This window comes from Oryctolagus cuniculus, chromosome 14 (genome assembly GCF_964237555.1).
Source record: "Oryctolagus cuniculus chromosome 14, mOryCun1.1, whole genome shotgun sequence".
Lineage (NCBI taxonomy): Eukaryota > Metazoa > Chordata > Mammalia > Lagomorpha > Leporidae > Oryctolagus > Oryctolagus cuniculus.
Window position 1 is genome coordinate 1,776,809 of NC_091445.1, and position 14,629 is coordinate 1,791,437.

The following is a 14,629-nucleotide window of genomic DNA, read 5'->3' on the forward strand; positions in this document are numbered from 1 at the left end:
TGGCGTCTGCTTTCAGGTCCTGAGTCGACTCCCTGGGAAGGACAAGGGCGGGAGGGCGCGGGCAGGGCGTGCGGCGTGGGGCCGGGGCGGCGGCGGCGGCGGCGGCGGCGGCGGCGGCGGCGGGCGGGATCGCAGGCGGCGGGGCCGGGCGCGGGCGCGGGCGCGGGCGGGGCAGGGGCCGGGCGCGGCCGGGGCGGGGCTGCGGGGCGGGGCGGGGCGGGGGCGGGCGAGGGGCTCCGGGGGGGGCGGGGGCCCGGGCGCAGGTGCTTTAGGTGAAGCTCATGGAGACTGTGTGCTCGAGCGCCTTGCGGCGCAGGGAGGCGATGCTCGTGCCCCGCCACACGTCGCTGCTGTCCGGGGAGCTGCAGAGCTGGGGCGAGCCCGAGACGTTGCTGGGGCCGGGGAGGGAGGCGGGCACCATGCCGGGGAAGGCGGGCTGGTAGAGGTGCGACTGCAGCCCCGCGCCGTTGGAGCCCGCCAGGCTGTTGGACAGCCCCATGGAGTTGGGCGGCGGCCCCGCCGCCAGGCTGCACTGCGACAGCGACTGCGCCATGGCCTGCTGGCGGCCGAGCGCGGGCGGCAGCGGCAGCTGCGACACTCCCGGCATGGCGGCCGCCGCCCAGCGCGTGTCGTTGGCGTGGAAGGAGCACAGGCTGTCGCCCATGGCGGCCGCGGCGGCGGCGGCGGCCGACGGGAACTGCGGCAGGCCCGGCGTGGGCAGCAGCGTGCCGGGCGCGCGGAACACGTTGGTCGTCTTCTTGCGCTTCTTCCACTTGGCGCGCCGGTTCTGGAACCAGACCTGCAGCGGGCGGGGCGGGACACACACGGGGCGCGGTCAGCGGGGCGCCGGGCGGCCCGGGCTGACCCACCCCGCGCGAGCGAGGACGAACCCGTGCGCCATGGGGCCGTGGGTGACACCGTGGGCTTCGAGGCCCAGAGACAAAGGAGGAGCCCCGCGCCACCGTCGACGGGTGCGGAGGTGGGAAAGCGGCCGCCCCGAGTCCGCGCGCGCCCCTGGCCTGGCGGAGCGCGCTGCAGAGCCTTTGTCTGCACCGTGCCGGGTGCTGGACTCTGAGCCCCGGGCCCCCAAGTCTGCAGGCCCTGAGGGTCCCCGGCAGCAAGACCTCCAGCCCCCTCCCATCGCCGCCCCATCTGTAAAAGAAAAACAAAATTTCTGACCAATACAAAGGAAAGGTGCAGAAGACTCGCACTGCTCGGAAAACACTCTCCTTTGCTGCGAGCCATAGGCCCGTTTGGTAAAACACACTCGTGGGAGAAAAGCCCCTGCTTGCTTCTCTCTCGCTGGTCCGGGGATGTGAGACCCCCGCATCGCCTCCTCCCTCAATCCGTTCGCTTCAAAAACAGCTAGCGGGCGCCCACCCCCCTCCCCCCACGGCTCGCGGCTCGGAGTGCAGGCGGCTGCGGGTTTGCCGCGTGTCGGGGCACGCGGCGCGGGCAACTGACTCAGTTTCCTGCCGGAATCTGGCGACCCGCGCGCTTCGACCGCCATCCGGGTGAGCAAACAGGTTCGCCATGCCAGGTGGATAGCACCCGCGCAAAGCCGCAGCACCAGGCCTGTCCGCCGGCCCGCGCTGGCCCTCGGCCGCCGGCCCTTCCCAGCGGCGCAGCCACTCCCACGCCCGCCACCGCGTGGGCCAAGCTCAGCCGCGCGCGCGCACGCCGCACCCCGCAACCTGGGCTGATCGCCCGACTCTGGGTCCGTCCCATGCCGCCGTCCCCCGCTGGACCGTCCCCGGCTTTCTAGCCCAGTTCCCACGCTGTGCCCACCCCAGTGCGGTGGCTGGGATCGGGCGTCCGGGTTGAGCCCCGAGCGGCCTTAGCCGGAAACACCCCCAGGACGGAAGACGGTCCCGGGCAGCCGCAACCCCCACCTGGCCGGGGTGGCCGGGAGGGAGCCTCCCACCTCACACGCCCTAAAGTATCTTTAAAAAACGAAAAGCCGAGGCCTGCGACTCCCGCGAGTGGGGGTGACTCCCGCTCGTTCGGAGGGAGGGGCTGGGGTGCAGCGCGGAGCGAGGAGACGCCGGCAGAGCGGGGCGGGGGTCGCCAGGCAGGCTCAGGCACCGGCGGAAAAGAACAGCTGTTGAGGAACTAAATATTACAGGAATAATCGCAGGATCGCGCTCAATTATGTTTGAGGGTTAGTAGTCAAATGATGGCTACACATTTTTTTATGTTTCATGGCTTACTGGGATTGAGGGAGAGGCGATCTGCACGGGGTCTGCGCACCTCCGCTCCAAGCTCCGATGCATATGTTTCTTAAATGTGAATATTTCCACTTGAAAACTAGAGCAGAACGAATTAAAATGCAGGCAGAACCTAAGGGAGGCTCCAGAAGGCGCTCCGGGAAATACACCATTAACCGCAGCTGCGGTGGAACTCTGCGCCGGGTCTGAAACGCAGTCTTTGTCCGGAAAGACTGAACGCCGCGGGAGAGCCTAGCGCAGGGCTGCGGTCGCAAACCCCACCCCGGCGTCTGCCGCTACAGTAATAGAGACATACTGTAAATGTGTTTTAAAATCTATAGCCCGTTTGATTCCCCTGCTGTAAATGGCTCCCAAACACAGGGCGAGGGAGGAAGAGGCCAGTATTACTTTCTTCCCCCTGGAAGCCGGCGCGTGATGAAGATCTCATTGGAATCCAGCACATGATTAATGGGAAGATTTGGGAGGGAATCTGGGGCGCTGTATTAAAGCCTGGATCCCAGGTTCATTTCGATCAGCCAGCCGTGAACTCTGGGCCGAATTCATTACACTTTAATAGTGCTGGGAGAGGAAGAAAATGCAATTTCTCATTCCATTAGAAAACGAGAAAATACTCTCCACTTGTCCCCCTATTAAGATGTGGCAGGTGACAGGGCCATTCTGGGGGACACGGTCAATGGAATTACAGCACATTATTTTTGTTCGTGTAAAATATTGAAAGGCAAGCCTGACTGTGCACAAGTTATTTCACTGATTTGGTTTTTATGTAAATAAAATATTGAAAGTTAATTAATCCGTGCTAGAGACTAATGATTATGCTTATTATATTGCATTTGATCGCGTAATTTGCATGATTCTCGCATTGCTGCTTAATAAGCCATTCCAGGTTATAAATAATTCTGAAATTGGTTTCTAATAATGGCATGCTATAAAAGGAATGGTTTTATTACACTAGCCAGAAAAGGGGAGCGCTACCAGACATGGCATTGGCCTCCCTGTGAGTAGAGCGCTTTAATAAATACTTGGAATCGCGATAGAGTCCAGGTACAGGGCAAACGCAAGGATCCTGGGTGAGGTCTCCTGGAATCCAGAAGCCTCTCGAAAACACGTAACTGCAGTAAATTACATGTTTAGATAATTTTTAATCAGCGCAGTGGCCCACACGCTGAAAAGAGTGTGTGGCAATCTGTTAACTGTAAGGGTACTATGAAGGACTCATCATATAAGAACATCAACCAATTACTATTTAATTTGAATTTGGTCCAGGAGCAATGGTACAGTGAATTGTGAAGTAAATACATTTTCCATAGATTATTTTTGCATTCCATTACATAATGTTAATCATTTTGAAGTGTTAATTAAGAAGGTTATGTTGATCTGATTACTTTTTAAACTATGAAACATTATTTTAAAAAATATTGAAATTACTATTCTATTAAATTGTTTCTCTCAGCAGCCTCAAGCTATTATCTCTGGTAGAACATTATGCTAGAACAATTAAAGTACTTTGTCTCCTTCTTCTTGCACATTCTCTTGTGTACTTTTTGAAAATAACTATTTCTATTACATGGTTTATATTTTATTTCATTTACAACTTTTTCTATTAAAAGAATCACTGTCATTAACCTTTGGAAGACCTAATAAAGTTTAATAGACCTCGTTTTCTTTTTTCATAAAAGCAGTTGTCCAATTACGTTTTATTTGTGATTCCTAAGTTCTATTTTAATTTAAACTAATTACCAATATGTCTAGGGTAAGACACAGTATTTTACTCCTTAAAACAAAAAGTAATAGACCGCATTTCTCGTGAGGGCCGGAAAGCCAGCGTGTGAATTTTGGATCTACAAGACTGAGCCTAAAGCAGGTATTATCGTTAGCTTACTATCGAAATTACATATTCTGCACAAGATTGAACCCAACTTTAGGTTTACATAGAGGTGAGGGGTTAAAATGCTAAATTATCTGTAAATACAATACACATGCTAGACATACAGCACTACGTATATTTTATATCTGTTTCCGCACAGAGCGACCAGCGCTCTTTGGTTTGTAATTTCACTGGTCTGTGGCTCAGGCCTTTCTGACAAAACCACCCAGGCTTACCCTGGATAAAAATGTCAACCATTATGTTATACCCTGAGTATTATTTTATTAGTTTGACCATTTCACGTCTCCGATGGCATTCATTTACTACCGGGACAGGAGCACGCGCTGTTTATTTGGTTTAGACTGTCACTAACGCGCAGAATGGCGACAGAAGAGCTCAACGCCAGGACTGTGAACAGCCTTAGACCGAGCGCGAAGTGAAGCTGAGACCTCCGAAGTCAGTTTACGGAAACCGACAACGCAGGCTCAACCCGGGCGTCGGGGACGCGGGGAGCCGGGACGGAGGGCTGCGCTCCAGGACGCCGAGGGAGGGTTCAGCACCCTGGACAGCTCCAGACCGCAGCGCGAAGGTCGCCTCCAGGCACCTGCGCACAGAGCGGTCAGCGCTGTCTCACTCCCCATCTTCAGCAAAGTGACTGGTTGGGTTTCTGGGTTACACGCACTTCACAACGCGGAGGGTGGGCGGCCAGCGGCCAGCGCTGGCGGCGATTCCGTGTGCACCGGCACCCTCTCGCCCTGGGCGCCCCGGCTTCGTACCGAGCTCTGCCACAGAAAGCCTGGACCCGCCGCCCACCCCCGTTTCTTTAGGGAAACCTTTATTTAATAAAAAAAAAATAATAATGGGGGGAAACACCCTGGCAGGCTGAGGGGCTCTCGGCGGCCTCTGCTGCTGCGCCTTGGGGATGGCCAGGGTGGGCGCAAAGAATCAAGCCGCGCCAGAAAACCCGGGTGTGGCTGTGGCTCTCTTTTGTAAGGCGCCTTATCTTCCCCGTTTTCGTGGTTTCTGTATAATTACCGCATTCCCATTTATCCAGACGCGAACACGAAGTCATTAGGGTAAAGGAAATACTTGTCAACCACGCGGATTGAGATCGGGGAGCGCCGGTCGCGGCCTCCCGGGGACCCCGGTACAGCCCGCAGCCCTGCGACCACGCTGGCGGCGGGGAGGCGGGCCTCGCTGCCTGCACCGCGGGGTGGCGGCTCGGGTAGGCTTCTGGGCAGAGAAGGAGCTAACTGGACCCGCGCAGGCCAGGGGCCGGAGGGCGAGGAGCGTCCCGGTCCCCCGCCCGGCCCTCGCGCCCCGCGCCCGGCCCGCACACCTGCACTCGGGACTCGGTCAGCCCGATACGCAGCGCCAGCTCCTCGCGCATGAAGATGTCGGGATAGTGCGTCTTGGCGAAGCTCCTCTCCAGCTCGTTGAGCTGCGCGGGGGTGAAACGCGTCCGGTGTCGCTTCTGCTTCTGCTGGCCCTGCTGCTGGCCGGCTTGGCTGGGGTTCGGGCCGCCCTGGGGCCCCGGCTGCTTGTCCGGGTCTTTGGCGCTCACCGCCAGCGAGGCCGGGGCAGAGCCCACTGTGGTGATGTCTTCCCCGGGCAGCAGAGTGGCTCCCTCGACAGGGTCGGAGCTGGGCGCCAGGTCCCCAGGGTGGCCCCCGGGGTCGGAGCCCCCCACGCCAAGCCTACACTTCACTGCCTCCCGGTGGCCCAGCAGCTCGGCGGCATCTTTCATACCTGCGGAGACAAGGGGATCGCGGTCACCGCTTTCCTGGCCGTGCGGGGCCGAGCCGAACCCTCAGCACGGGCCTCGGCCCCCTCCGCGTCCGCGCTCGCCCTGGGTGCTGCGCCGGCGACCGCAGGACCGGGACAGCCAGGCGGGAACGACCCGCGCGCGGCCCTGGTCCCCGGCCCGCAGCCCGCAGCCCGTCCCCGCCCTCCCTCACTCCCCATAACCAGACACTCTCCGGCCCGGCCGGAAAATCCGCCCCCAAGTTCCTTTCAAGCCGGCGTCCCCGGTGCCCCAGGCGTCGAAAGCGGTGCTCGGGCCCAGGCGGGGCGGAAAGCAAGAAACCGGGGTTCCTCGGCCGCGGCCCCACCTGCGCTTAGGCAACCTGGGGGCTCCACCGAGGCCGAGGCCCTCCCGCGCTCGCAAGACGAATGAGGCTCAGGGCCTCCCACCCCCGAAATCAACCCAATTCCGCTCCGCCTCCCCCTCAAATCAGAGAAACTGTTTGGGAAATGGAGTCCCATCCATCACTGAAGACTGCCACGGCAGAGAGCGGAGCCCGGCGCCCCAGACCGCAGGGAGAAGACTCGCGGGAGCCCTGCACACGCAACAGGGAATCAGACTTCAGAGAATTCAACTTCTCTTTCCGCTGAGATCAAGGGCGCGTCCCTCCCAGCCTCGGGCGGCGCGAGGCCCTCGCAGAAGGCGGGGAGCCCGTGCCGCGAGCCCGCGGTCCTCGGCCGCCGCGCTCCGCAGGTGCGCCCGGCCGCGCCGCGACTTCACCTTCGCGCCGGATTTTCTTTTTCAAACAAAATGAGCCACACTCGGTGGAGGAAGAGGAGGAGGAGGGAGGGAGAGAGGTGGTGAGAAAGGAGAAAGAGAGGGGCGAAGAGAAAGAAATCCCAAATCCAAGCAAACAGGAGAGAAAAAGGAAAACTTCCAAACAAATCACCCCGCGGCAGATCGCGTTTCAAAAAAATAAATAAATAAATAAATAAAGGGGAGGGGGAAGACGAAAAATAAGAAAAACAAAAAGTAACAACATTCCCCAACTCCTTTTTTGGATCTACATATTCCATAGATTTTTTTTTTTTTTAGAAAAAAAGACGATGTTAAATCAAATTAAACTTTAATGCAGCACAATTACTTTTAAAGAAATTAGTCCATTTAGGGCGCATTAAGGTAAAATAAGGAACAAATTGACAATTTCCTGCCCCGGCTTCTCCTGGCTGTCCGGGCGAGGGGCGCACTCACCTAGCCTGGCGTCCAGGAGGTCGGCATGAGACAGCATCGTGCACCGCTCCAGGGCGAAAGCTGTTCCCCCCCAAATTTTAGCGGCTTTAAGTTATTTAAAATAGATATAAGCTATAAGCTATACGATATAGATATATATAGATCACCTAAATGAAAGAAAATTCGGTTTGTGGTTAAAAAGGGGGCTTCTTGCATTATAATGTCCTTTAGAGAGACGGGGAGGTGCTTAACAGTTGAATGAACCCGTGAGCAGCTCGGCGAGGGGACCAATCAGGAGGGCAGGCTGCAAATGTCAGCGCCCGGAGCTTCCCCCGCTCCGCCCGCCCGCCCGCCCGCGCCCGCCCGGAGGAGGCGGCGGCCGCAGCCCTGGCGGCTCCAGCCCCGGGCAGCCGCTCCGGCGGCGACGGCCGCCTCGACCCAGCCCCGGGCTTCGGCTCCCGGCCCGGGTTAGCTGTCCTTGCGGGCGAGTTTCTCCAGGCGAGTCTGCTTTCTCGTGCCCGGCCCTGCCTTCGCCCAGGGCGCGCCCTCTCGGTGGCTCCGAGCTGGGTCTCCCCAGGGCCGAGGCAGGGCAGGGACCAGAGCAGGGCACCATCCCCTCGTGACCAGAGAGTCGCCCCCGCCCGCGCGCTCTGGGCGCCACCGGCCTGCTGTGCCCAGCCCAGGGCACCGCGAGGGCGCGCCGGCACCTCCAGCCCCTGCCTAGACTTCGCGGCCGCTCAGCAGGCCTGCGCCCGGGGCGGGCACCCCGGCTGGGCAGCGGGGCCTGCCGAGCCCCTACCCCGGCGGACCCAGCGCTCACCGAGGAGCCCGCGACCGGGTGGGCCCGGCGCACGCCGTGGCCTTTCGCGCTCTGCACCCTTCCCGCGGGCTCCTCTGCGCGCCCCTCGCTCGCTTCCGGGCCCCCATAACCTGCTACTCATTTAGACAAAGTTTCTAAGTTCAGCTCGGCTCCCAACTGCACTTAAGGCTGTAAATAAAGTTAAATGCTCTGTATTTTCCTTTTGAATATGTTAAACTACTTGAACAATTTAGAGTGCTTTGCACAAGTGAAGCGAACCATTTCTAATGTTCTGATTTCTCAGAGCCAGCCAACAACAAAGTTTAGATTAGTAATATATTTCTAACCAGAGTAATTTTCAAGATCATTAGGCATTTATGTAATTAGTGCCAAATCTATAAGCTTTTATTACGATTATTAGAGTAAAATCAGTATAAATTTGTACTAATTTACTACTGTTTAGACTTGGCTGTCAGGCCCAGGGGTTCTTATTGTAAATGATAACTCAGGAAATTAAGTGCAAAATTCTGTGCCATTTCTGATGTGCTCCTAAACAATCCGTTTCAATTGTGTTTGTAGCAAAGCATAATGCCCTTTTAAAGTTATTTGACTTGGACTTTTATTTGCAGCACAAGAAAAATGCCCTCTACCCAGGCACAATGAAAAGCGATATTTACTAGTCCCAACTTGATTAACATTGATTTTTAATTCGAGAGTGATGCAATTAAGATTATTCATTTAGTGCAAATAAAGCTTCCACAAAAGGGTGGCCCTCGGAAGTCTGTTTTAAATAATACCGAGCAAATGGCTTTTTTTGTTCGCCGTCCAATTGACTTACACAAAACACTGGAAACGCTGCCTGAGAGCAGATGCGGGGGGACTCGTGTGTGTGTGTGTGTGTGTGTGTGCGCGCGCGCGCGCGAGTGTGTGCGTGCCTGTGTGTGTCAGAGAGACAGGGACCGCGCACCGAGACAAAGGAGGCGGCGGGGCGACTCTGGGGCAGTTTTCGCCCCCTCCCACCGGGCACACACACGTGCGCGCGCGCGTGCACACACACGTGTGGGCGCAGGGCGTCAGCACACGGCTCCGCGCCAGCTGCACAGGCCGCCTCCCGCAAGCTCCGGGCCTGGCCGGGCTTCTGCGGCCGCCGCAGCTGCTGCCGTTGCGGCCTGTGCGGCGGATCCGGGCTTGGCGGAGCGCTGGCGGCTGCGGGGCGCCCGGGAGCTGCGGGGGCGTTTGGCGAACGCTCAGGTCCCTGTGGGAAAGGCTTGGCCTCGGAGAATTCCGAGACCGCCAGCAACCCGAGTCCGCTCAACCGCAGCTTCCCCAAACTCCCCAAACCCCTAATGTGGAAGCGGAGGGCGCACCGGCTGCCCTCGTCCGGGGCGGGCACAGGCACCCACAGGCGGACGCGGGGCGGCGGTGGGGAGAAGGGGCCCAGGAGGAAACCCGGGGGCCTCCCGCACCCCGCGCTGGGCAGGCCCGGCGGGCCGCGCTGCCACGGGGCCTGTGGCGAGGGGAGGCCGCGGTCCGCGTGCGTGCCCGCCAGCCCGGCCCGCGGCCCGCAGCCGCCCCGACAGCCGCGCCCTGCCGCGCGCGCCCGCAGATCCTGCTTTGTTGTACGTTTCAGGTCGATAAATAAATGTGTAATAGTTAATGCGGAGACACATCAGAGGCATAACAATGGGACGCAACCGCGGATTATCCATCTCTGTTAGGGCCGCCGAGGAGCGACGTCGCGGCGTGATTGATGGCCCGCTTCGTTTTATGACTTTTCTATTGGTCTTGATTTTTATAGCAGTATAAACAAACTAAATCATTGCTTCCCAGACTTCGGGGCCCGGGCGTCTCCGAGCGCAGGGAAAGGGAGCAGGAAAAGAGAGAGGGAAATGTGCGTGGGAGGGGCGCCGGGGGACGCGGGGGCGCGGCGGGGCCGGGCGCGCCGCCCGCGGGCCGGGCTCTGGGGCTGCGCGGCGGCGCGGGCGGCGCCGCCTCGGCCCCGTTCCGGGGGCGGCCGGGGAAGTGCCGGTCAGGCCCGGCGCTGCCGATAATTTAAGGCATTTCCCACATGATCGCGGCCGCCCAAGTCCCTAACAAGGCGAGGCCGGGGCGCGACGGCCCCAAATCTTCGCAATGACAAGAATGTCTTCAGAAATCACTTCGAGGCAAAGTAAAAGGATTTTCTATGACGGATTCAGTGATTTTTCCTCAATAAATAGGTTTTAGATTGTTACACACACGTAGAAGTGGAACAAAGGGAACGACCAGAAAATATATTGGTTGCCCCTAATAAAATTTATTTAGACAGTTTACTTCTCATAAAAAATAGAGATTGAATTTCGTGCAGGAGCCTGCCAAGGGGCGATGCGCAGGGAAGTCATCTCTTCCCGCTCCTTCCCCCTTTCCTTTGGAACGAAGCGCACCGAGCGAGCGCGCTGGGGCCGGGCCCGCGCCGCGCGGGGACAGACCGCCTTCCCGCGACCCGCAGGTTTTAAAAATCCAAATCTTGATGAGCGATTATGTAAATTACACGCACCGAAACCGCAACGCCGGCTCCCGCGCGCGGTGCGGGGACGCGGGCCGGGGGGTGGGATGGGGGTGGGGGCTCCGAGGCGGGTCCATCCCGCTCGGGCCCCTCACTCGCCTTTCCTCTGTCTCCCGTCCCCTGACCTCGGGGCCAAGTCTCAGCAGAGGCCGGGATGGAGGACAGGAAACCGGGCGCCGGCTCCGCGCAGGAGCTGCGTCCGGCGCTGCGGCCCGAGCGGGGTCTCCGCCAGCAGGAACCTCGGGCCTCCGCGGGTCGTTTGGGGACCGCGGTGCCACCCCCGCGACTGAACGCCGCGCGGTACCGAGAGAGCCTCCCTCGATAATTAACGATCGCGCGCTTTCCTATTTTCTTGCCTGATGAAAAGAATCAATTTTAATTCGTGGTAAATTGCAGCCTTGCTTTTGGGTATTATTTGCTTACAGAAAACAAATCAAGTGACTCGCACGCGCCTGTTTACTTTCGCAGGAAACGCAGCAGCCCACGCGGCGCGCCCAGCGCGGTCCTGCCCGGGCCGCCTCGGCCCCGCACAAAGGGCCGAGCGCGGGCGTGAGGGCAGCCGAGGTCAGGCCCGGGACGCCGGGGACGGCCGCACCCGGGGGCTGGAGGCTCGCGCGGGGAGCCGACCTGAAGGCCGCTGCGTGGGAGGAAGCGACGGCACGGAACCCTGCTGTGGTTCCCAGGGAGGGGACGGCAGCCACATTGGTTTCGGCTGAGCGCCCCCCCACCTTTGGCTCGCCTGAAGCCGGGCTCTGGCGCCCAGCGACGCTGTCCGCTCCGGGCTGCGCGGGCCAGGGCCCAGCGCGCGGCGGTCTCCAGGCCGCTCCCAGACACTGCCTACTGGGACCCAGGCTCCGCAGCCTGGGAGCCAAACGCCAAGGACCCGCACGCCAGGCTTTTGTGGGTTTTAAGGCGCGGGAGCGGGGCTGCGTGCGCACGGCGCGTGCACCTGCGCGGGAGCCGGTGCGGGCAGTGCGCGCCCGCCCGCCGCCGGCCGCCCCGAAGGCTGAGTCCGGCCCGGACGCGGCGTTTCCCCTTGCAATCCAAGCGCAGCCCACACCCGGCGTGACTCCCGGGGCAGGGGCGCGGCTCCGCCCACCTCCTCCACCGCCGCCGGACACCCGCGGCCGCGGCCCCGACGGCCAGGGGCCCCACCTAGCCACGTGGGACGCAATCGGTGACGCAGGGAGTTTGTTTCCGTGTGCCAAGTTCGTTGCTTTTCTGATTTCTATTTACTCGGGATAAATAATCATATATCAGTTATTCAGTTAGGTGACAAGGCTAGTAATTGGAATAAAAAGAGAAACATCTCATCCTTATCTCTTTCTATAACTAGATAGAGCGCTAATAAGACTGCATCAATCTTATCTAGCAAATAAATAAAATAGACAAACAAACAAATTCGCCTCCAACAAGTTAATGCGGTGTATCTGAGTGGAAAGTAGATATTTTCACGCATTCTGGAGATGAGGAGTGACTTTTAATAAAATCACAAGAAAAACAAATGTAATTCTGTGAGGCGTTCCTCAGCCGCAGGCCCGCGCCCCGCCCGCCCCTTCCCTCCCAGGCTGGGCCACCCCGGGCCCCACGCGAGGTGGGGGGGGCGTGGGCGCCAGGGTACTGCAGAGTCCTGGCCTTTTGTCACCTCTGCCTGCCGCCCTCCTGCAGCTTCTCCCCCACCTCTGGCTCTTCGAGGGTCCCCCCTCCCACCTCCCCTCTCCCGCCTGTCCCTTGCTTCTCCCCTGTCCTCCTTCCCTTCCCCCTCATTCCTCTCCCCTCTCCTTCTCTCCCCTCTCTTCTCCTCCTCTGTCCCCTCCTCGCCTCTCCTGTCCCCTCCTGTCCCTGTCCTCCCTCCTGTCCCTTCCTCTCCCTCTCCTGTCCCCTCCTGTTCCCGCCCTCCCTCCTCTCCCCCTCCCCCTCCTGTCCCTTCCTCTCCCCTCTCCTCTCCTCCTCTGTCCCCTCCTCGCCTCTCCTGTCCCCTCCTCTTCCTGTACCTCCTCCTGTCCCTTCCTCTCTCCTCTCCTCTCTCCCTCCTCCCCCATCCTGTCCCTTCCTGTTCCCGCCCTCCCTCTCTCTTCCCTCCTGTCCCTCTCCTGTCCCCTCTCCTGTCCCTTCCTTCCCCCTCTTCTCCTCCTCCCCCTCTCCTATCCCTTCCTCTCCCCCCTCCTGTGCCCTGTCCTTCCTCCTCCCCCTCTCCTATCCCTTCCTCTCCCCACTCCTGTGCCCTGTCCTTCCTCCTGTCCCTGTCCTGTCCCTTCCTCTCCCCCCTCCTGCCCCCCTCCTGTCCCCTGTCCCCTGCTTTCCCCTCCCCGCCGGCTCCCCGCTCTCGGCGCGGCCCGGGCGCTATCCCGGGCGTCTATATTCGCTCAATTAGAGAAATCGGCGGCGGAGATCGATCTTCCATCTGCAGTCACGCCAGCTTAGCAAATTAGATTCTTGTTTCGTGCAGGTGATTTGGTGACAGTTGGGGAATTAGAAGTAATAAGTTGTTGTGCGAGCCTGGGCCCCCGCCCGCGCCCGCGCGCGCCCCTCCCCGCCCCGGCCCGCGGCCGCGCCCGCCGCCGCCGCATCCCCCGCCGTAATTAGTGCTGCTGCCCTCCATGTGGGCTCGATTAAACCGTGATTTAGCCGAAAGAAATATAATTATGGCTGCAAATAAAATAATCAGCATTGAAGAGCGATTTCCTTAATGAGATGGAGCGGTTGCACGTCACGGAGTAAAGGGGTCTCATTAAGGGGTGGTAATGAGGCTTGGTGGCTGGTGCGGCGCCGCGGCCCCGCTCCCCGCAGCCCGCCGGCCCGGCCCGGCCCGGCCCGCAGCGCCCGCAGCGCCCGCAGCGCCGGCCCCCGGGCCGGGCCGGGCGCGCAAGGCGAGGCGGCGGCGGCCTCAGGGCCCAGCGCGCGGGCGCAGCCGCGTGTGCGCCGGGGGCTTCCCGGGGCCGGGGCGGAGGGCGGCGCTGCGGGGCAGCCGCGGGGCGCACGGCGGCGCGGGTGGGCGCTCGGGCGGGGCGGCGCGGGGGGCGCTCAGGGCAGGCTACCTACCCGGCCGGGTCCTGGGCTCGCCTCCTCTCCAGTCACTCTCCGACCTTTACTGAAGCGCTGGAAAACAACAACTCTGTTTTAACACCTTTTTTTTTTTTTAAAGGTCTCAAATATTCCAGAGGCGTCTCGAATGGGTTTCTCTGACCTTTCGGGCTTACGAACTCCTGGCCCGCACAAGGCCGGCGTCGGCGGCCGCACTGAGGCAGAGCGCGGGCAGCCGGAGGAGGAGGCCCGATCCCGGCCTCGCCGAAGCCCCTTGCTCAGTCAGCGCCTGCGGTGTCCCTGGCCCAGCCCTGCGGCCCAGCCCTGCGGCCCAGCCCTGCGGTGTCCCTGGCCCAGCCCTGCGGCCCAGCCCTGCGGCCCGCGGCGGCAGCCATTCGCACCCTGTGGGAGGCAGAGGCGCGCGGTGGTACCGAGCACGGTCTGAGCCCCTGCCGGCCTCGGGGGTATCTCCTTCCCACCTGGAAACGACTGGTTAACCAGCTTGGATACTGGCAGTCAAGAGGGCGCGAGGGAGGCAGGTTGCCTGGGTCCACGCGCTGACCCGGTGGGCCCAGCGCCGCAGCAAGCCGGAGGAGGCTGGAGGGTGCGCTCTCTCCCACCTCAGCCACTGAGGCCTCTCACCCTCCCCCACCCCAGATGGCACCTCCTGCAGCGTTTCCAGAACCGTCGGGGTGGGGGAGGGGCCACGCCTCTGTGAGACTCTGGGGAACATGGACCTGCTCCTATTAAACCTGTGTACTTGCAAACCACTGTAGGGGTCCGGGCCCCTCAGCGCGGCCAAGGCCCCTGTTTTGAGCCTCCATCGGTCTGTCTGTATCTCAGAAGAGCCGCATGGAGAAGCAGAAAGAATTCCCCTCGTGCAACTGAGACAACCGGTGGAAAGGGCTCATGACCCAAGGCCATGAGGCAGGTGTCGGGACGCCTGCTGGGGGCTGTGTGTGTGTGTGTGTGTGCAGGCCAGGGCCATTAAAATTCACAGGGACCACAGGGAGTGCAGGGTGATTAAAAGTCTGTCTTAAGCCCATCAAAGCCCCAAATCCAGAGCTTAGGCTAATTCTCTCATTCACTCCCAAAGGCATTCCACTGCAGCGGCTGCTGGGCTGCTCGGCTCTGGGCCAGCACTGGCCCCTCCCTGAGGGCTTTCCAGAGGTCCCCAGGTCACCAGGGGCGAGGC

General features: G+C 60.5%; 1 protein-coding gene across 2 annotated transcripts; it reads right to left on the reverse strand.

Annotated features, from left to right (window-relative positions):
* Positions 1 to 222: 222 nt before the first annotated feature.
* OTP (orthopedia homeobox) lies at positions 223 to 13,745 on the reverse strand. 2 transcript variants are annotated; one of them, XM_070056862.1, is made up of 4 exons: positions 13,598 to 13,745; positions 13,453 to 13,509; positions 5,432 to 5,841; positions 223 to 799 (listed from the first exon to the last, which is right to left on the reverse strand). In XM_070056862.1, the coding sequence occupies exons 3-4, from the start codon at positions 5,837 to 5,839 to the stop codon at positions 269 to 271; spliced, it is 939 nt and encodes a 312-aa protein (XP_069912963.1). In that variant the 5' UTR covers positions 5,840 to 5,841; positions 13,453 to 13,509; positions 13,598 to 13,745; the 3' UTR covers positions 223 to 268. The 2 variants fall into 2 exon arrangements, with proteins under 2 accessions (XP_069912963.1, XP_051693556.1); XM_051837596.2 differs by lacking the exons at positions 13,453 to 13,509; positions 13,598 to 13,745 and adding an exon at positions 7,088 to 7,300.
* Positions 13,746 to 14,629: the final 884 nt, after the last annotated feature.